The sequence below is a fragment of the Chiloscyllium plagiosum genome, unplaced genomic scaffold (genome assembly GCF_037043375.1).
Source record: "Chiloscyllium plagiosum isolate Xiang-an unplaced genomic scaffold, Cpla_swu_hap1 HiC_scaffold_4, whole genome shotgun sequence".
Classification (NCBI taxonomy): Eukaryota; Metazoa; Chordata; class Chondrichthyes; order Orectolobiformes; family Hemiscylliidae; genus Chiloscyllium; species Chiloscyllium plagiosum.
This window is the reverse complement of record NW_028270142.1, coordinates 1,240,472-1,265,711: the sequence shown is the minus strand read 5'-3', so window position 1 is coordinate 1,265,711 and position 25,240 is coordinate 1,240,472. Positions and strand designations below refer to the sequence as shown.

Below are 25,240 nucleotides of genomic sequence, written 5' to 3'. Positions count from 1 at the left end.
TCTACCACCCCTGAGAAAAAGAACAGGAAATGACTTCACCACAGGAAATGACATCACCAACCCAAAAACCCCAAACATATAAATAGAAAGCAGGAATTTTCAGCAGTGCTTCACCTGAGGCTCACTGAAGATGTTACCTAGTATGGTGACGAAACATCTGGAAATGAACCTTCAAGCTCAGCGAGCAGACCTACGTCCAAAACCCCAACCTGAGCTACAAATCTTCTCAAAACTCGCTAATCTGTAACAGCAGTTCTGTACAGAATCCTAGAAGACACAGACATGTCCTTCAGCCACATCACTCCCTTTAAATTTCTGTGAATAGAAAGAAATAGAAAAGCATCAACCGCTTGTAGGTTCAAAGCAATGGCCAGAAAAAGATCAAACAGTGATTAACCTAAAAGTGGTTAATGATCCCTTTAAATAACTTGTTTGAAAGATTGAAAGAGATCATTATTGGCTGACATATTAAACTCCAAAATGGTACTGCGGGTGTCATTCCTGAAGAGGGTGTCATCCCGAAACGTCGATTCTCCTGCTCCTTTGATACTGCCTGACCTGCTGCGCTTTTCCAGCAACACATTTTTAAGCTCTGATCTCCAGCATCTGCAGACCTCACTTTCTCCCACTGCGGGTGTCAAATCAACATTGTACTAATTAATACAATGGCCTGCCCATTCTACATGTTTCTGCTTCTATGTGTGCACCTGCCTGCAACTGTATAGAACTGTATAGTACTGTATAGTACTGTATAGAACTGTATAGTACTGTATAGAACTGTATAGTACTGTATAGAACTTGATATGACTTGCCCTTTGAATGTGCATGAACACCGTGGGCATCATGTTGTAACTCTCACTTAAAGCACATTCTACACAAGCCCTAACAAGTTCAGCTTTTTATTGATCAGATTACAATCACAAAACACTGAGGAGAGCTTAAAAGAGATTCTTTAGGTATAGGAATGTGGAATGCTGTAACACAAGTAATGATTGACACCAAACTGAGAGCAGCAGACAGATATCAGCTGATTACTTAGGAATATAAAAGAGGAAGCAATTAAAAAGTGAACCAGCCCGAGATTCTATGATTTTACGATAGAAAAGAAGAGTGATGTCACTTGAGGATAGGCAACGAATGTTGGCCTTGCCAGTGATGTGAATATCCCCTGATAAAATGATTGAAGAACAACAGGAAAACAGGACTGTGGAAAGTTAACTACAAGAGTGTTGAAGATTCAATAAGGAAAAGAAGAGCTTAATAGTATCCCTCTAGACCCTTCATACACCCACCCAGATGCCTTTTAAATGCTGTAATTGTACCAGCCTATACCACTTTCTCTGACAGCTCATTCCATACATGCACCACCCTCTGCGTGAAAAAGTTGCCCCTTAGGTCTCTTTTATATCTTTCCCCTCACACCCTAAACCTATGCCTCCTAGTTCTGGACTCCCCCACCACAGGGAAAGGACTTTGTCAATGTATCCTATCCATGTCCCTCATGATTTTATAAACCTCTATAAGGTCACCCCTTAGCCTCTGATGCTCAAGGGACCATTCTTTTCTGTGCACAACTTTTATACCCAGTCTTGCTTCAATGAGATGAACCTTTTGAGCAGAAAGTGACATCATGATAGAAGCAGGATGTATTTTTAGATACAGCAAGATTCCATAAAGAGAGGGATGAAATTCCTGAACAGTTAATCTAATTTAGGCAGTGACAATTGAAACTGACTGAGAAGCAAGAAATCTCAATGTAATGTGAATGTTATTGATCAATCCTTAATATCTACTGATTATAGCAAACAATGTTTTGATTGAATGTTTCGGTTGAGATACAGCACCTTTAATACTGCAGCATTCCATTTGATGCAACTGATTGAAGGATCAGCCCGTATTATTAGCTGACTTAGACTGTGGGGCATGATGTTGGACAGAATCAGACAGCTGTAAGCGATCTTCCAGCAGATGTCCAGTGAAACCATGGGGAGGTATGGGGATGAGCTGCTGAGTGTGCGAGGGCAGGATGGCATGTTGGTGTGATGGACAGAGAATCTGTGGAAGGTGTTAGTGCCCTGGTCAAATAGCTGCCAGCATTGGGTGTAGATGGTGATGGCTGGAAGGAAAGATGCAGTCAGATTGGCAGAAGGAAATCCTTGAGAGATCCCATGGTTCAGTGACACTTCCTGAAAGCTCTCCTCCAGGCTGCAAGGGTTAGGATCCTCTGTTCCTCAGGGACAGGTCTGAATGGAAATGGCAGGGGGCATTGAGCAGCTGTGGAGATACTGCATTCAGAACTGAAAGCATGGCATCAACCTTGATTGGCTCACCATATTCAATACACTGGGTCTTGCATGTGGAACAGGGGAGGGGTTTTTTATTCATTCATGGGACATGGGCATTGCTGGCTGGATCAGCATTCATTGTCCAGTCCTTGTTGTCCTTGAGAAGGTGGTGGTGAGCTGCCTTCTTGAATTGCTGGAGTCCACTCTCCAGTTGGTGGAGATGGAATGGCCACCCTTTCAGTGGTAATGGGGTCAAGGAATATCAAATCTATCAGAGGTCCAGCTGCAAGATAGGCCCCTCGAGATTATACACATATACATTTTATATCTATATCAGACCACTGGGTTGCCCCTCGTTTGGATGTTAGTTGTGTTTCCACGGAGTGACTAATAGTGTCCATCCATGTGGTGGTGAGAGTTGACCTTGTTGGGACAATGCTTTTGACTTGTCTGGGTACTACTAGCGATGGTCTCATTTCTAGAGGTGAAATGTCCCACATATATTCAACATGTGATGGTAAAGTTCCTTTATTCAATCAAGGACGTGGGCTCCACTGGATGGGCCACTGTGTTTTGCCCGTTGCTAATTGCTCTTGAGAAGGTGGTGGTGAGCTGCCTTCTTGAACTGCTGCACTCCATTAGGTGTAGGTATCACAGCTAAGGAGAGAGTTCCAGGATGAGAGCAAATGAAGGAACATGATGTATTTCCAAGTCAGGGCGATGAGTGCCTGGACAGGAAATTGCAGGGGGTGGTATTCCCTTGTATTTTCTGCCCTTGTCATTCTAGTCCTGGGGGGGCGATAGATAGAGACTGAGACTGAGTGATGTACCAGCTCATAAGATCACAGGGGGAGAGGGATTGATCCAATTGTCACCAGAAACAAGTCCATCTTTACTTGCACCCACTGTGGGAGAATCTGCCAATAACAGATAGCCACGTAGGGCTCTGCGCCCAATGTGTATAATACTCCGAAATCTTCATCTGTAAAGAAATGGCAAGACAGACTTTCACATTGAATAATCAGGCAATTTGTTTGTAATACTAAAAACATTTAATTATATTCTCTTCTTCACACAAATTTACATTCTAAATACAAAGATCCTTTTTTTGTTTTTCTTTTTCAAATGATAATTTTTAAAATATTCGCTGTTATTCAAATAATTGAATGAAAAGATGTCCCTCAAATAAAAGATGATTTATCACTTGCAATAAATTAAGTGAAACCACATAGAAAGCCAAAAGTAAACAGAAACCTGAATCACAGGGTGGAAGGTGGAGGCTTCTTCTCAATATTAACATCAGATAATGTTTGCAAAGATCAGACCCTCCAACACCATCTGGAATGTGTAATTCGATCCTGCCTGCTGTAGAATAAGTCAAGGTGCCTGCAATTTGTAATTGGATCTAATCATTGTCAGATGGGCTCAGGCACAACATTGACATTCCAAAGTTCAAAAAATGCAGAGTATTGACACAAAAAGAGCTCATGAAAATACCCAATGCTAATAAAGAGCTCAGATATTGCAATCCGAAAATAAAAGTTTTCAATTCAGGCATCACTACAGGGCTCTGCTTAAATAGCTAAAAGCTAAGTACAGTAACCTAAAGAAACAACCGCAAAATGGTATCATCTGGCCAGTGGTACAAGTGAAAGAGCTGATATTTACATTTACCTTTTTAGATTTACCTTCCTCCTCACTCAGTGTATTAGTTTAAACGCTGCTACAACATCATCTCTCAATATTGATTTCACAACTGGAAAGTCCAAGTTTCTCTAATCTTTCCTCAAAAGATTCTGTTAGAAGTGAAGGGGGTAGAGGAGATGTATGGTTCAGATTTGAAATTTTAATGAACGTTTTTACCCAAACTCATCCATTGGAGGGGCTGCCAAATATGCCCCTTGGATAAGCCTCTTTGGTCTTCGTTACTTTGGCTCCTATACATGTGGGTTTCTCAAAGAAACTAGAGACAGTATCCTGTATATCAGTTCATACTGGCCTGACTTATAATGCACAGAATCCATATAGTGTGGAAACAGACCATTCGGCCCAACAAGTCCACATCGACCCTCTGAAAAGCCTCATGCCCAGACCTATCCCCCTACCCTCTGCATTTCCCATGGCTAATGCACTTAATCTACACATCCCTGAACACTATAGACAATTTAGCCTGGCCAATCCACCCAACTTGCACATCTTTGTACTGTGGGAAAAACCAGACCACCTGGAGGAAACCTACGCAGACACGGGGAGAATGTGCAAACTCCACACAGTCACCTGAGGGTGAAATTGAACCCTGGTGACTGTTGCCCGTCTTGTTTTTTGGTTACTCCATTGACTAATGTTGCATCTATACACCAAAATAAATCGTTCCATGTGAAGTGTTTTGAAATGTTTCTAAAAGATGGGATACGATAGACATTTTCTTTTAATACTGGCACACATCTGAAGGACTTCCCAGCTGCCTAGTTCATTAACTCAGAGAGAAAGAGAAAATTCCTATTCAGCAGACATTAATTATTTTGCATACATTTCATGCTTCTTTACAAAATGATGTTTATTTGAATTATACACTCTCCAGCCTTGTCAGTGCATATTTTTGCTACCACCAAGAATAGTTTTAATCACATTTTGAACATTTATTCTAATTCTCAGTGACTTGAAATAAACTATAATTAGCATATTTTATTTCAAAGAAAATAATTATTGCCATAAATTTTCAAATTTGGATTCAAACTGTTACTTTAGCTCTTAAATCAGAATTCCAGAATTGTTTGATTTGGCAAGAGCTGGGCAGGTCTGGATGTATCAAATGTGACATTCAGTCTCTGGTGCTGTCTGAGTTAAGTATTTATGACTGTCTAAAAGAAAGTGGTAAATTCTGCTTGTTAGTATTTGTCAATACTATAAGTTTGAAACAGCATAATGAGTTACAATCACCAAATTGGCAATGTTATAGCGAGTATTCCTTTTTGCTAGAGGGACCCATGGTTTCTTTAGAATGGATTCTTCATATTCCTGATGAAGGGCTTTTGCCTGAAATGTCGATTTCAAAGCTCCTTGGATGCTGCCTGAACTGCTGTGCTCTTCCTGCACCACTAATCCAGAATCTGGTTTCCAGCATCTGCAGTCATTGTTTTTACCTTGTTTCTTTAGAATGTACAATTATCCATAACATTCCTATTAAAATGCCATTTTATTCCACAGTCTTATCCAGTCCCAAACATCGGAGATGAGGATCTGGATATCCCTCCTATTACTCCTCCTACAATGCCAGATCATTCACTTCTTCACTTGGCTGACCCAGAATCCAGTTACCATTCAATCTGCCACTCAATGCCTCAGAATGGGCTCCTTCAATTCAATCCACAGAACATGAATCTTCCTGCAATAACAGTGTCCAATATGTTAAACCAAGATGGAGCTCTGCTTTCAAACTGTCTGTCTGTGGTAGGTAATTCATTTGTTACTTTTTGGTCAAACAGCTTGTCAGAGTTTCTCTAAGTAATTGATAATTTAAATCTTAATGTTTATAGTGATATATGTGATTTCAAATTTGTTTTAATATGCTTGTAATTTTTCACAATTTTGAGCATCTTTAAGAGGTCATGCAGTAATTGCTAAATTGATATCTTATTTTTCTTCGAACTTAATAAATGTGTTATGAGCAAATATGAACCTTAAAACAATTCAGCCAAAATTTATTGTTTTCAATATTTATTCATGTGCGGACATAGCTAATTAATCTCTCTAAAAATAGTAAACAAAGGGATACCATGCTTATACACTGTTGGCAACTCAAATTGTAATTATTTGTTTTAAGGTATTTTGTAAAACCAAAAATAATTAAACATTCCTGGCAATGGAAACTGAAATACAGTTTATCAGTGCTTAGCTTAGAGAGATGCACCTGATATTAGTCAATAAATCGCTGCCCCCTCCAACCCCCACCCCACCAACCCTGTCCCCACCTCCACCCCCATCCACTCCCGCCCCCAACCCCACCCCCATCCACCACCACCCCCACCCCACATACGTCCCCACCTCTACCCCCACCATGCACACCCCAAACCCCATTCAACCACACCCTCATCCCATTCCCCCCCCCATTCCATCCAACCCTGACCCCTGTCCAACCCCACCCACATTCTGCTCCACTGTCCGTGCCCCCGCCTTCCATCCTCCCCCCACATCTCCGGGATAGCTAGACTGGACATCAATTCTGAGACTGCTGCTGCCTTTGGGGGGGGGGGGGTGAATCTCCAAACACACACACACACACACTCTCACAAACACACACACTCTCTCTCACATACACACACACTCACACCCACTCTCTCTCTCACACACACACACACACCCATTCTCTCTCACACACACACACACACACTCTCACACACACACACTCACACACACTCTCACACACACACCCACTCTCTCTCACACACACACACACACACTCACACCCACACACACACTCACACCCACTCACACACACACACACTCACACACACACTCACACCCACTCTCTCTCACACACACACACACACACACTCTCACACACACACACACACTCACCCCCACTCTCTCTCTCACACACACACACATACACACCCACTCTCTCTCACACACACACACCCACTCTCTCTCACACACACGCACACTCTCTCTCACACACACACACCCACTCTCTCTCACACACACGCACACTCTCTCTCACACACACACACCCACTCTCTCTCACACACGCACATACACACACCCACTCTCTCTCACACGCACACACATACACACACCCACACTCTCACACACACACACACTCTCTCTCACACACACACACACCCACTCTCTCTCACACACGCACATACACACACCCACTCTCTCTCACACACACACATACACACACCCACTCTCTCACACGCACACACACTCTCTCTCACACACACACACATACACACACCCACTCTCTCTCACACACACTCACACACACACTCTCTCTCACACACACACTCTCTCTCTCTCACACACACACCCCCACTCTCTCTCTCACACACACACACACACTCTCTCTCACACACACACCCACTCTCTCTCACACACACATACACACACATACCCACTCTCTCTCACACACACACACTCACACCCACTCTCTCTCACACACACTCACTCTCTCACACACACACACACACTCTCTCACACACACACACAAACACACCCGCTCTCACACACACACACAAACACACCCGCTCTCACACACACACACTCTCTCTCACACACAGATACACACACAACACTCTCTCACACACACACTCTCTCACATACACACACACATACCCACACTCTCTCACACACACCCCCACTTTCTCACACACACACACCCACTCCCTCTCACACACACACACTCTCTCTCTCACACACACATACTCTCTCTCACACACACACACTCACTCTCTCTCACACACACACCCACCCTCTCTCTCACATACACACACCCACTCTCTCTCTCTCACACACACATACTCTCTCTCACACGCACACACTCTCTCTCACACACACACACCCACTCTCTCTCTCACACACACACACCCACTCTCTCTCTCACACACACACCCACTCTCTCACACACACACACCCACTCTCTCTTCTCACACACACACACTCTCTCTCACACACACATACACTCTCTCTCACACACACACCCACTCTCTCTCACACACACACACTCTCTCACATACACACACACATACACACACACTCTCTCTCTCTCACACACCCACTCTCTCTCACACACACACACATACACACACCCACTCTCTCTCACACACACATACACACACACACTCTCTTTCACACACACACGCACACTCTCTCACACACACACACCCAGTCTCTCTCACACACATACCCAATCTCTCACACACACTCTCTCTCTCACACACACTCCCACTCTCTCACACACACACACACCCACTTTCTCTCACACACACGCCCACTCTCTCACACACGCACCCACTCTCTCACACACACATACACCCACTCTCTCTCTCACACACACACTCACTCACACTCTCTCACACCCACACACACACACCCACACACAAACATACACATGCACACACACACACTCTCACACACACATACACACATACATTCTCACACACACATACATATACACACACTCCACACACACACTCACACACACACATACACATACATACACACACACACTCACACATACACACACATACACACACAAACACACACACACTCACACACACGTACACACACACACTCACATACATACCCACACACACATACACACACCCACATACAGATACACACACCCTCTCACACACACACATACACACACATATATACATTCACAAACACACACATGCACACACACATATACACACACACATACACACACATATATACACACACACTCCCAAACACACACACTCCCACACAAACACAAACATACACACACACTCCACACCCGCCACACACATACACACACACATACACTCACACACACACCTCCCCCACACACACCCACACACACTTACACTCGCACTCACACATACACATACACACACATACACACATACACATATACACACACTCACTCACACACCCACATACACACACATGCACACACACAGACACACATACACACACACATATATACACACACACTCCCACCACACACATTCCCACGCATACACAAACATACACACACACTCCACATACCCCCACACACATATACACACACACTCACACACACCTACACACATACTCACACATACACACACCTCTTCCACACATATACACACACATGCACACACACACACATACACACACGCACACTCACACATATGCACAAACACATACACTCACACATATGCACACACTCACACACACATACAGACACACCTCCCCCACACATACACACATACATGCCCACACACACACATAGACACACACACACTGACACACATGCACAAACACATACACACACACACTCACACACACACATACACACATACACACATACGCAGACACACACATACACATACTCCCACACATACACGCACATACACACACATACTCAAACACACCTCCCCCACACATACACACACATGCACACACACATACACATACATATATACACATGCACACATACACACTCACTCACACAGCCACATACACATACACGCACACCCACTCCCATATACATACACACATATGCACACACACATTTATACACGCACACACACACACTCACTCACACACACATACACATACACACACACATATACACACGCACACAGTCACTCACACACCCACACACACACACTCCCACACACACACCTCCCCCACACCTTCACATACAAACACACACACATACATACACACACATACACACACATACACATACACACACACATACACACACACATATACACACACCCCCACACATACACACACACCTCCCCCACACATACACACATATACACACACCTACACATGCACACATACACACTCACTCACATACATACACACATACACACACTCATACATACACACACACACACTCACTCACACAGCCACATACACATACACCCACACCCACATATACACACACATATATACACACACATATGCACACAATCATATATACACACGCGCACTCACTCACACACCCACATACACATACACACACATATACACATGCACACACTCACTCACACACCCACACACACACATACACTCACACACACACATACACACACACTCCCACACACATATACACACACATCCACACACACACACCTCCCCCACACATACACACAATCACACACACAGACAAACACACACTCACCCACATGCACATACACATACACATACACACACATATACACACACATACACACACGCACATATACTCATACACATACACTCACATACACACACATACACACACACTCACTCACACACCCACTCCCACATACGCACACACATACACACACACATATACACACATACACATACACGCACACATACACACCCACTCACACACACACACCTACACACACACATACACATACATATACACACACACACATACATACACACACATAATCACACACATACACATCCACACACACACCTACATGGAGACACACCCACAGCACACACACTAACACACACATACACATACACACACAACACACACACCCACTCACACACACACATGCACACACACATACATACACACGCACACATATACACACACACATACACACCTACACACACACATCCACACACATATACACATATACACACACACGCACACACACATACATGGAGACACACCCACAACACACTCACACGCACACATACACATACACCCACAAACACACACATATACACACACACACTTAAATACACACACACTTAAATACACACACACATATACACACACACACACACTAAACCCCCCCCCACACACACACAAACACACAAACAGATACCTACATGGAGACACATCCACAAAACCCACACACACACACATACACACCCACACACACACACACACATACACACCCACACACACACACTCACAAACACTCACACACGCACATTTTTTTTTGAGTGGAGAAGGAACCAGAGACACTACACATGTAGTGTCTCCCACCCTCCCTCCTCCTCCTCTAACCTATTAAAAAGGTAAGCTACTTGGTGTTCTTGTTTTGGAGACTAACTGTAGAGTTATGGCAGCGCAGGCAGTGGAATGTTCCTCCTGCAGGATGTTTGAGGGAGGGGTGACCACTGATGCTCCTGCTGACTTCATCTGCAGGAAGTGCAGCCAACTCCACCTCCTCACAGACCGCGTTAGGGAACTGGAGCTGGAGTTGGATGAACTGAGGATTATTCGAGAGGCTGAGAGGGTGATAGATAGAAGCTACAGGGACATAGTTACGCCAGAGAACAGAGGTAGCTGGGTAACAGTTAGAGGTGGGAAGGGGAGGGGAGGATGCAGGCAGTGCAGGGATCTCCTGTGGTCGTTCCCCTCAACAATAAGTATACCGCTTTGGGTACTGTTGGGGGGGGATGGCCTAGCAGGGGTAAGCTGCAGTGACCGGGTCTGTGGCGCGAGGTCTGGCTCTGAGGCTCAGAAGGGAAAGGGGGAGAAGAAGAGAGTGCTAGTTATAGGGGACTCTCTAGTTAGAGGGACAGACAGGCGGTTCTGTGGACATGGGCGAGACTCTCGGTTGGTTTGTTGCCTCCCGGGTGCCAGGGTCCGAGATGTCTCGGATCGTGTCTTCAGAATCCTTAAGGGGGGAGGGTGTGCAGCCAGAAGTCATGGTGCACATTGGCACCAACAGCATAGGTAGGAAGAGGGGTGGGGAGGTCATTCAGGAGCTCAGGGAGTTAGGCTGGAAGCTGAAAGCTAGGACAGACAGAGTTGTCATCTCTGGGTTGTTGCTGGTGCCACGTGACAGTGAGGCAAGGAATAGGGAGAGAGTGCAGTTGAACACGTGGCTGCAAGGATGGTGTAGGAGGGAGGGCTTCAGGTATTTGGACAATTGGACTGCATTCTGGGGAAGGTGGGACCTGTACAAGCAGGACGGGTTGCACCTGAACCAGAAGGGCACCAATATCCTGGGAGGTAGGTTTGCTAGCACTCTTCGGGGGGGTTTAAACTAATTTGGCAGGGGGATGGGATCCGGACTTGTAGTCCAGCAAGTAGGTTAGGTGTTTTTCAGGATGTCCAAGAATGTAGGGAGGCTGTGGAGGAGGTAGCACTGACAGGGAATACTTGCGGACACAGAGATGGGTTCAAGTGTGTATACTTCAACGCAAGGAGTATCAGAAATAAGGTGGGTGAACTTAAGGCGTGGATAGGTACCTGGGACTACGATGTTGTGGCCATCACGGAAACGTGGATAGATGAGGGACAGGAATGGCTGTTGGAGGTTCCTGGTTACAGGTGTTTCAGTAAGATTAGGGGGGATGGTAAAAAAGGAGGGGGGGTGGCATTGCTAATTAGAAATGGTATAACGGCTGCAGAAAGGCAGTTTGAGGGTGATCTGCCTTTGGAGGTAGTATGGGCTGAAGTCAGAAATAGGAAAGGAGCAGTCACCTTGTTGGGTGTTTACTATAGGCCCCCCAATAGCAGCAGAGATGTGGAGAAACAGATTGGGAAACAGATTTTGGAAAGGTGAGAAGCCACAGGGTAGTAGTCATGGGCGATTTCAACTTCCCAAATATTGATTGGAAGCTCTTTAGATCAAACAGATTGGATGGGGCGGTGTTTGTGCAGTGTGTCCAGGAAGCTTTTCTAACTCAGTATGTAGATTGTCCAACCAGAGGGGAGGCCATATTGGATTTGGTACTCGGTAATGAACCGGGACAAGTGATGGGCTTGTTAGTGGGTGAACATTTTGGTGATGGTGACCACAATTATGTGACTTTCACCTTGGTTATGGAGAGAGATAGGTGCGTGCAACAGGGTAGGTTTTACAATTGGGGGAAGGGTAATTACGATGCTGTAAGACAGGATTTGAGGAGCATAGGCTGTCAGGGAAGGATGTCGTGGAAATGTGGAACTTTTTCAAGGAACAGATACGACGTGTCCTTGATATGTATGTACCGGTCAGGCAGGAAAGAGATGGTCGTGTGAGGGAACCTTGGTTGACGAGGGAGGTTGAATGTCTTGTAAAGAGGAAGAAGGAGGCTTATATCAGGTTGAGGAAACAAGGTTCAGACAGAGCTTTGGAGGGATATAGGATAGCCAGAAGGGAGCTGAAGAAAGGGATTAGGAGAGCTAAGAGAGGCATGAAAAATCTTTGGCGGGTAGGATCAAGGATAACCCAAAGGCATTTTATGCGTATGTGAGAAACATGAGAATGACGAGAACGAGGGTAGGTCCGATCAAGGACAGTAGTGGGAGACTGTGTATTGAGTCGGAAGAGATAAGTGAGGTCTTGAATGAGTACTTTTCTTCAGTATTTACAAATGAGAGGGACCGTATTGTTGAAGAGGAGAGTGTGAAACGGACTGGTAAGCTAGAGGAGATACTTGTTAGAAAGGAAGATGTGTTGGGCATTTTGAAAAACTTGAGGATAGACAAGTCCCCCGGGCCTGACGGGATATATCCTAGGATTATGTGGGAAGCAAGAGAGGAAATTGCAGAGCCGTTGGCAATGATCTTTTCATCTTCACTGTCAACAGGGATGGTACCAGGGGACTGGAGAGTGGCGAATGCTGTGCCCCTGTTCAAAAAAGGGAATAGGGATAACCCCGGGAATTACAGGCCAGTTAGTCTTACTTCGGTGGTAGGCAAAGTAATGGAAAGGGTACTGAGGGATAGGATTTATGAGTATCTGGAAAGATACTGCTTGATTAGGGACAGCCAGCACGGATTTGTGAAGGGTAGGTATTTGAGGAGAAAGTGAGGTCTGCAGATGCTGGAGATTAGAGCTGGAAATGTGTTGCTGGAAAAGCGCAGCAGGTCAGGCAGCATCAAGGGAACAGGAGAATCGACGTTTCGGGCATAAGCCCTTCTCCAGGAATGAGGAAAGTTTGTCCAGCAGGCTAAGATAAAAGGTAGGGAGGAGGGACTTGGGAGAGGGGCGTCGGAAATGTGATAGGTGGAAAGAGGTCAAGGTGAGGGTGATAGGTCAGACTGGGGTGGGGGCGGAGAGGTCGGGAAGAAGATCTCAGGTTAGGAAGGCGGTGCTGAATTTGATGGATTTGACTGAGACAGGGTGGGGGGAGGGGAAATGAGGAAACTGGTGAAATCCGAGTTCATCCCTTGTGGTTGGAGGGTTCCTAGCCGGAAGATGAGGCGATCTTCCTCCAACCGTCGTTTTGTTGTGGTCTGACGATGGAGGAGTCCAAAGACCTGCATATCCTTGGTGGAGTGGGAGGGGGAATTGAAATGTTGAGCTACAGGGTGGTTGGGTTGGTTGGTCCGGGTGTCCCAGAGGTGTTCTCTGAAACGCTCCGCAAGTAGCCGGCCTGTCTCCCCAATGTAGAGGAGGCCACATCGGGTGCAGAGGATGCAATAGATGATATATGTGGAGGTGCAGGTGAATCTGTGGCGGATATGGAAGTTTCCTTTGGGGCCTTGGAGGGAGGTGAGGGGGGAGGTGTGGGCGCAAGTCTTGCACCTCCTGCGGTTGCAGGGGAAGGTGCCGGGAGTGGAGGTTGGGTTGGTGGGAGGTGTGGATCTGACGAGGGAGTCACGGAGGGAGTGGTCTTTACAGAATGCTGATAGGGGAGGGGAGGGAAATATATCCTTGGTGGTGGGGTCCGTTTGGAGGTAGCGGAAATGAAGGCGGATGATGGGCTGTACATGCAGATTGGTGGGGTGGTAGGTGAGGACCAGTGGGGTTCTGTCCTGGTGGTGGTTGGAGGGGCGGGGTTCAAGGGCGGAGGAGCGGGAAGTGGAAGAGATGCGGTGGAGGGCATCGTCAACCACGTCGGGGGGGAAATTGCGGTCCTTGAAGAAGGAGGCCATCTGGGTTGTGCGTTTTTGGAACTGGTCCTCCTGGGAGCAGATGCGGCGGAGTCGAAGGAATTGGGAGAATGGGATGGCGTTTTTACAGGGGACAGGATGGGAGGAGGTGTAGTCCAGGTAGCTGTGGGAGTCGGTCGGTTTGTAGTAGATGTCCGTGTTGATTCGGTCGCCTGAGATGGAAATAGAAAAGTCGAGGAAGGGGAGGGAGGAATCTGAGACTGTCCAGGTGAATTTGAGGTCGGGGTGGAAGGTGTTGGTGAAGTGGACGAACTGTTCAACTTCCTTGTGGGAGCACGAGGCGGCGCCGATACAGTCATCGATGTAGCGGAGGAAAAGGTGGGGGGTGGGGCCAGTGTAGTTGCGGAAGATGGATTGTTCCACATATCCTACGAAGAGGGGTAGGTCTTGCCTTACAAGTCTTATTGAATTCTTTGAGGAGATGACCAAGCATGTGGATGAGGGTAGAGCAGTGGATGTAGTGTACATGGATTTTAGTAAGGCATTTGATAAGGTTCCCCATGGTAGGCTCATGCGGAAAGTCAGGAGGCATGGGATAGAGGGAAATTTGGCCAGTTGGATAGAAAACTGGCTAACCGGTCGAAGTCAGAGAGTGGTGGTAGATGGTAAATATTTAGCCTGGAGCCCAGTTACAAGTGGAGTTCCGCAGGGATCAGTTCTGTGTCCTCTGCTGTTTGTAATTTTTATTAATGACTTGGAAGAGGGAGTCAAAGGGTGGGTCAGTAAATTTGCAGACGATACGAAGATTGGTGGAGTTGTGGATAGTGAGGAGGGCTGTTGTCGGCTGCAAAGGGACTTAGATATGATGCAGAGCTGGGCTGAGGAGTGGCAGATGGAGTTCTACCCTGTCAAGTGTGAGGTTGTCCATTTTGGAAGGACAAATAAGAATGCAGAATACAGGGTTAATGGTAGGGTTCTTAGTGAGGTGGAGGAATAGAGGGATCTTGGGATCTATGTTCATAGATCTTTGAAAGTTGCCACTCAGGTGGATAGAGCTTGTAAGAAGGCCTATGGTGTATTAGGGTTCATTAGCAGAGGGATTGAATTCAAGAGTCGTGAGGTGATGTTGCAGCTGTACAGGACCTTGGTAAGGCCACATTTGGAGTACTGTGTGCAGTTCTGGTCGCCTCACTTTAGGAAAGATGTGGAAGCTTTGGAGAGGGTGCAGAGGAGATTTACCAGGATGTTGCCTGGAATGGAGAATAGGTCGTACGAGGATAGGTTGAGAGTACTAGGCCTTTTCTCATTGGAACAGCGAAGGATGAGGGGTGACTTGATGGAGGTTTATAAGATGATCAGGGGAATAGATAGAGTAGACAGTCAAAGACTTTTTCCCCGGGTACAACAGAGTGTTACAAGGGGACATAAAGTTAAGGTGAAGGGTGGAAGGTATAGGGGAGATGTCAGGGGTGGGTTCTTTACCCAGAGAGTGGTGGGGGCATGGAATGCGCTGCCTGTGGGAGTGGCAGAGTCAGAATCATTGGTGACCTTTAAGCGGCAATTGGATAGGTACATGGATAGGTGGTTAAGCTAGGACAAATGTTCGGCACAACATTGTGGGCCGAAGGGCCTGTTCTGTGCTGTATTATTCTATGTTCTATACAACATTACAGGGCAGTACATGGAGACACACCCACAACACACACACTAACACACATATACACACCCACTCACACACATGCACACACACACATACACACGCACACATATACACACACACATACATCCACACACACATATATACACGCACACACACGTACATGGAGACACACCCACAACACACACCCACAAACACACACATATACACACACACGCACACACACACATACACACACACACACACAACCCCTCCCCCCACACACACAAACACACACCAACATGGAGACACACCCACAAGACCCACACCCCCACACACACACACACACACAAATACACACCCACACACACACCCAGAGACACACTCACACACGCACATAGAACATACAACATTACAGCGCAGTACATGGAGACACACCCACAACACACACACACACACACACACACACACATACACACACACACACACACATACACACACACACACACACACACCCACACACACCTCACATAGAACATAAACATTACATCGCAGTACAGGCCCTTCAGCCCTCGATGTTGCGACAACCTGTGAAATCAATCGAAAGCTCATCTAACCTAAACTATTCCTTTATCATCCATATTTTTATCCAATTTGTATGCCCTTAATGTTGGCAAGTCTGCTACTGTTGCAGACAGGGCATTCCACGCCCCTACTACTCTGAGTGAAGAACTTACCCCTGACATCTATTTCCCCTCAATTTAAAGCTATGTCCCCTCACGCTAACTATCACCATCTGAGGAAAAAGGCTCTCACTGTCCACCCTATCTAACCCTCTGATAATCTTATATGCCTCTATTAAACCACCTCTTAACCATCTTCTCTTTAATGAAAACAGTCTCAAGTCCCTCAGCCTTTCCTCATAAGACCTTCCCTCCATACCAGGCAACATCCTAACAAATCTCCCCTGAACCCTTTCCAAAGCTTCCACATTCTTCCTATAATGCGGTGACCAGAATAGTATGCAATACTCCAAATGCGGCCGCATCAGAGTTTTATACAGCTGCAGCATGACCTCATGGTTCTGAAACTCAATCCCTCTACCAATAAAAGCTAACACACCGCATACCTTCTTAGCAACTCTAACAAACTGGGTGGCAACTTTCAGGGATCTATGTACATGGACACAGAGATCTCTCTGCTCATCCACACTACCAAGAATCTTACCATTTGCCCAGTACTCTGCATTCCTGTTGCTCCTTCCAAAGTGAATCACCTCACACTTTTCCACATTAAACTCTATTTGCCACTTCTCAGCCCAGCTCTGCAGCTTATCTATGTCCCTCTGTAGCCTACATCATCCTTCGGCGCTATCCACAGCTCCACTGATCTTAATGTCATCCGCAAATTTAATAATCCATCCTTCTACACCCTCATCCAGGTCATTTATAAAAATGACAAACAGCAGAGGCTCCAAAACAGATCCTTGTGGTACACGACTCGTAACTGAACTACAAGATGAACACTTGGTCTTCTTTCGGATCCAAACCACCAAATCACCCTCAATCCCATGCCTCTGTACTTTGTGCAATAGCCTACCATGGGGAACCTTATCAAATACCTTACTAAAATCCATACACACCACATCAACCATATTACCCTCATCCACCTGTTTGGTCACCTTCTGAAAGAACTCAATAAGGTTTGTGAGGCATGACCTACCCTTCACAAAATCATGTTGACTATCTCTAATCAAATTATTCCTTTATAGATGACTGTGAATCCTATCTCTTATAATCCTTTCCAAAACTTTGCCCACATCCAAAGTAAGGCTCACAGGTCTATAATTACCAGGGTTGTCTCTTTGAACAAGAGGATAACATTTGCTATCCTCCCGTTTTCTGATACTATTCCTGTAGACAATGAGATACACCCCCACACACAGACACACTCACACATACACAGACACATATGCAGACACACAGACAAATACACACACACACCTACACGGAGACAGACACACACACACCTACACGGACACACACACACACACAGGCAACATGGTGTCTCAATGAGTAGCACTGCTGCATCAGAGTTTTAGGGATCCGGTTTTGATTACAGCCGGAACGTTTGCACATTCTCCCGGTGTCTGTGTGGGCTCCCTCCAGTTGCTCAGCTTCCTCCCACAGTCCAAAGATGTGCAGGTTAGTTAACCAAGCTAAATTGTCCATAGTACCCAGGGATATGCAGGCTAAATGGATTAGCCATAGGAAATGGAGAATCACAGGGATAGGATGGGATGCTCTTTGGAGGGTCTGTGTGGACTCGATGGGCTGAATGGCCTGCTTCCACACTTTAGGGATTCCATATACATGCACAGGTGTTAAGGTTTGTTGTGGTTTCCTGCAGGCTGCACTACTCCAGCATCATTGTAGTCTTTGTTGTTGTATTATTCTCGAGAGCAACAGCTCTCACCTTGTGCAATAACCTTTTGTATCACCATATTCAAAGCCTTTTGGAAATACATTATGTCTATTTGTTCTCCTTTATTTTCCCTGCTCAAAGAAGTCTGTTAGAACTTTGATTTCCCTTTCACAGAAACATATTGGCTGCTTGATCATGTTACTATTTTCTAGATCAGCTGATACTTTGTTGTTAATGGTGGATTCTGGCATTGTCCCAGCGTGAGGCTGAGTGCCCTTGGTTTCCGCTAGTGGCCACTGTCCCTCACTCGAGTGATGTTCAGAAATCTCAACAATATCTTGGAGGACAGATTAGATTTTTTTTTAGATTACATTACAGTGTGGAAACAGGCCCGTTGGCCCAACAAGTCCACACCGTCCCGCCGAAGCACAACCCACCCATACCCCTACATTTACCCCTTACCTAACACTACGGGCAATTTAGCATGGCCAATTCACCTGACCCTGCACATCTTTGGACTGTGGGAGGAAACCGAAGCACCCGGAGGAAACCACGCAGACATGGGGAGAACGTGCAAACTCCACACAGTCAGTCGCCTGAGGCGGGAATTGAACCCAGGTCTCTGGCGCTGTGAGGCAGCAGTGCTAACCACTGTGCCACCGTGCCGCCCAATTACTGAACTGTTGCTTAATGCAGACTATCATCCACAGCCACAATAGCAATATCTGCTCCTCATGACCTCACTCCGATTTTGGGTGACTGTGTTCATAGTAAGTTGTTAGATCATAAACCAGGGCTGGCTGAATGAATGTGTGAATGGATTCAACCACCATTTCCATGCAGACTGGAAGGAGAAGGGTACTCGAGTAATATTATGGTGCTGAGATAGGGAAAGTCAAAGATTATCCGATCCTGTGATTCAGGGATGTGAAAGAAGATTAGGTATGAGGATAGCATGATCTTAAGTGGGCTCCACCTACTGTTAGACATGGCCTGAACAGTGACTGAGCCAATAATTGCAGCATTAGGACACACTACCACCAGCACACTACCACCCCCCTTACCACCATCACCACCACCACCACCACCACCACCACCATCACCACCACCATCACCACCACCATCACCACCACCACAACCGCCACCAACACCACCACCATCACCATAACCACCACCACCACCATCACCACCATCACCACCACCATCACCACCACCACCACCACCATCACCACCACCAACACCACCACCACCATCACCACCACCACCATCACCACCACCATCACCACCACCACCATCACCACCACCACCACCACCACCATCACCACCACCACCACCACCATCACCACCACCACCACCACCATCACCACCACCATCACCACCACCACAACCACCACCAACACCACCACCATCACCATCATCACCACCACCACCACCATCACCACCACCACCACCATCACCACCACCATCACCACCACCATCACCACCACCATCACCACCACCACAACCGCCACCAACACCACCACCATCACCATAACCACCACCACCACCATCACCACCATCACCACCACCATCACCACCACCACCACCACCATCACCACCACCAACACCACCACCACCATCACGACCACCACCACCATCACCACCACCATCACCACCACCACCATCACCACCACCACCACCACCACCATCACCACCACCACCACCATCACCACCACCACCACCACCATCACCACCACCATCACCACCACCACAACCACCACCAACACCACCACCATCACCATCATCACCACCACCACCACCATCACCACCACCACCACCATCACCACCACCACCACCACCACCATCACCACCACCATCACCACCACCACCACCACCACCATCACCACCACCACCATCACCACCACCACCACCACCATCACCACCACCACCATCACCACCACCACCACCACCATCACCACCACCACCATCACCACCACCACAACCACCACCAACACCACCACCATCACCATCACCACCACCACCACCATCACCACCACCACCACCATCACCACCACCACCACCACCATCACCACCACCACCACCACCATCACCACCACCACCATCACCACCACCACCATCACCACCACCACCATCACCACCATCACCACCACCACCACCACCACCATCACCACCACCACCATCACCACCACCATCACCACCACCACCATCACCATCACCACCACCATCACCATCACCACCACCACCATCACCATCACCACCACCATCACCATCACCACCACCATCACCACCACCACCACTATCACCACCATCACCACCACCATCACCACCACCACCACCATCACCACCACCACAACCACCACCAACACCACCACCATCACCATCACCACCACCACCATCACCACCACCACCACCACCATCACCACCACCACCACCACCACCACCACCATCATCACCACCACCACCACCACCATCACCATCACCACCACCACCACCATCACCACCACCACCACCATCACCATCACCACCACCACCACCATCACCACCACCACCACCACCACCACCATCACCACCACCACCACCACCATCACCACTACCACCACCACCACCACCATCTGATTCTTTCCTGCTGCCTTAAGCTGTGTACCATCTTGTCTGCAAGTCAATAGGAAGTGTTTCAGGAAGCACTGTCAATCTATTTGGGTGAATGGATGAATATATGCCAGTGTGTGAGGTGAGGTGTGTGATGGTACAGTGGACCAGATGAATTTTAGAGATGAGTCCCTCATTGATAAAATGTTTTGGTGGGTGAATGATGGGCCTGTGGTGAATTGAGCAGGCTGTGAGTTGACTGGTAGAGTTCCTACTGCGCAGTATTTGAGGACATGACCTCCACATTGCTCACACTGGCTAGCTGCTCCCACTGCCTTCTGACCTTGTGTTTGGAGGGTGTTCTCCTAATTTGCATATCCTTCAGTTGTATCTGAAAACATTGTAGCCCACTCCCCCAACGTTTTGTCACTCTCTAGTATTTCCCTGGCCAGGATTACTTACCATTCCAGCCACAACACACCTCCACTCTGACAAAGTGCCAGCAGGCGTTAATCACTGCAGTGTAATTTAAAGCAATGCTAGCCTCTCACAGCATTAACCCTTTCCTAATGAGTCAATTCATTCCCACAGTATAGTGGCGTTGACTGGCCCCTGAGATCGGTGAAATGAGCAGACTGTGTAACGCTGGTGTGCTTCTGGCATTTCAATCACTAGGCAACGGTAAATTGTGGATCACAGTCACTCGAACTCTTTGATGATTGTAGCATCTCAGACAGAACACTATGCTGTTACTCACAATCCAGTTTCCAGTGAAATAGTACACAGCAGAGCTGTCATCTTTTTCCATCTCACTTAGATACCAAAATCAAATGATAATATCCAAACAGTGAATTTGTCAAGAAGAGTGGCAGCCGTATGTGCTTATTTCAAGTAGGAGTTTACTTTCAATTGCCAAACATTTTCTTTACTACTTTTCTTTTTTGGCGATACATTCTGTCACTGTAAGCAGTGATGATCATGGAATCCAGATCAGAACATTCAATAGTTGTCTTTTTTTGTTCATTAATGGGATGTGGCATTTCTGGCTGGGCCAGAATTTAATGCCCACCCCTTGTTGTGTTTGAGCGAATGAGGTGCCTTATTGAAGCACTGCGTTCCAATGGTGGAGGCAGGCCCACAATGCTCTTCAAAAGGCTCTTGCAGGACTTTGACCCAGCAACAGTGAAAGAGCGGAAGTAGTGAATGGCTCGGAGTGGACCTTGCAGGGGATGGTGTTCCCATGTATCTGCTGCTCTTGTCCTTTTAGATGGAAGTGGTCATGGGTTTGGAAGGTGCTGTCGAAGATGCTGCCTTGGTAATTTCCTGCAGTGAACGTTGTAGCTGATGCACACAGAGTGTTGGTGGTGGAGGGAGTGAATGTTTGGCGATGATTTGGAGACACCGGTGTTGGACTGGGGTGTACAAAGTTAAAAATCTCACAACACCAGGTTATAGTCCAACAGGTTTAATTGGAAATACTAGCTTTTGGAGCGCTGCTCCTTCATCAGGTGGTTGTGGACAAAAGCTAGTGTTTCCAAATAAACCTGTTGGACTAAAACCTGGTGTTGTGTGATTTATGTTTGTAGATGTGAAGTATTATGGGTGGGGTTGAGGGGGGAAAGGAAAACATCTCATTCTCCACAATATGCAAGCTTATTCCATTAGGTTCCTTCTGTTCGGTGCAGTTGGGTGACATTTCGGAATAGAATGGGCATCAACTGGGGACCTAGTGGAATGTCGGTGCTTACAGTGGGGGTTTGACAGTCATGGGAGCTTCACTCTACAAGACTTTGCTTAGAATTACAGTCAGGCTCCAAACATTCCCGATGGAGATGTTTAAAAAAAGTCACAATTCTGCTTCTTTCCAAGAGTATATAGATCATCTCCTTAGGAAAAGGTTAAAATTCCAATTAATATGAAACAATGGGATTGTGAGAGGTAATATGGCCTCTCCATTTTAACTAGGGTTTAATTAGTTCGACTGAACCAAAAGATCATATTTTGTTGTTGTTCAACATTTTCCTTTACATTAATTGGAACAGTTCTGGGAGAATAACCACAATAATGACTGAATGAATTATTGATTTCTTCTTTGTACCTGATCAAGTTAATTCCTGAGGAAGACCCCTCAAGGATTTTAACACTACCCACCTCTCAGAAACCAGTCAGACATGCTGTGGTCAATTGTCAAGTAACTCACCTGCCCTGAAGTCCTTGCAAATGGATAAACTCCAATTTTCAGTTGTTCACCTGAGTAGGGGCTAAGAATACCCAATCAAAAATACCCAATCATTTCTTTACCATACCTGGTGTAACCTTTAACTCATTGCAGCCCAGTGCAGAGAAACTTTATACCCATTAGAGACTCCAAATAGATGTTTTTTAATGGTTCCCTGAACCAAGAGAAGCAGATGCAATCCTCTAGACCCACATATAAAGCTATGGCCTCGCAGCTTCGGATATGTCCCTACCACATCCCAGCACCCCCAGCACCCCCACCACATCCCAGCACCCCCACCACATCCCAGCACCCCCACCACATCCCAGCTCCCCCACCACATCCCAACACCCCCACCACATCCCATCACATCCCAGCACCTCCACCGCATCCCAGCACCCCCACCACATCCCAGCACCCCCAGCTCCCCTACCACATCCCAGCACCCCCAGCTCCCCACCACATCCCAGCTCCCCCACCACATCCCAGCTCACCCAACCACATCCCAGCACACCCAACACCCCCAACACATCCCAGAACCCCCACTACATCCCAGCACCCCCACCACATCCCAGCACACCCAACCACATCCCAGCACGCTCAACACCCCACCACATCCCAGCACCCCCACCACCCCACCACATCCCAGCTCCCCCACCACATCCCAGCACCCCACCACATCCCAGCACCCCCAGCTCCCCCACCACATCCCAGCACCCCCACCACATCCCAGCACCCCAGCTCCCCCACCACATCCCAGCACCTCCAGCACCCCCACCACATCCCTGTAGCCCCACCACAACCCAGCACCCCCAGCTCCCCACCACATCCCAGCACCCCCACCACATCCCAGCTCCCCCACCACATCCCAGCTCGCCCAACCACATCCCAGCACACCCAACACCCCCAACACATCCCAGAACCCCCACTACATTCCAGCACCCCCACCACATCCCAGCACACCAAACCACATCCCAGCACGCTCAACACCCCACCACATCCCAGCACCCCCACCACATCCCAGCACCCCCACCACCCCACAACATCCCAGCTCGCCCAACCACATCCCAGCTCGCCCAACCACATCCCAGCACACCCAACACCCCCACTACATCCCAGCACCCCACCACATCCCAGCACCCCTACCACATCCCAGCACACCCAACCACATCCCAGCACGCTCAACACCCCACCACATCCCAGCACCCCCACCACCCCACCACATCCCAGCACCCCCACTACATCCCAGCACCCCCACACATCCCAGCACCCCCAACACCCCCACCACATCCCAGCACCCCGACAGCCCCAACACATCCTAGCACCCCCAGCACCCCCAACACTTCCAAGCACCCCAACACTCCCAACACCCCAACACCCCACCACCCCCACTGACCCCACCACACCCACTGCCCCAACACCCCCAAAACCCTCACCGCACCCAACACTCCCCACACCCCCACTGCCCCAACACCCCACCGCCCCCACCATCCCACCACCCACACCGTCCCTAACAGTCCCAACACCCCTACTGCCCCCAACCACACCCAACACCCCCAACACCCCCATCGTCCCCAACAACCCCACAGTCCCGA

The 25,240-nt window shown here is 47.5% G+C and overlaps 1 protein-coding gene across 4 annotated transcripts in view; it reads left to right on the top strand.

The window, feature by feature from the left end:
- tox (thymocyte selection-associated high mobility group box) overlaps positions 1-25,240 on the top strand; it is a 640,302-nt gene that overhangs the window by 519,436 nt on the left and 95,626 nt on the right. For all 4 annotated transcript variants that reach the window (XM_087985898.1, XM_087985897.1, XM_087985896.1 and 1 more), the window contains one exon: positions 5,493-5,735. In XM_087985898.1, coding sequence (XP_087842024.1) covers positions 5,493-5,735 — 243 coding nt within the window. The remainder of the gene's footprint in view (positions 1-5,492; positions 5,736-25,240) is intronic.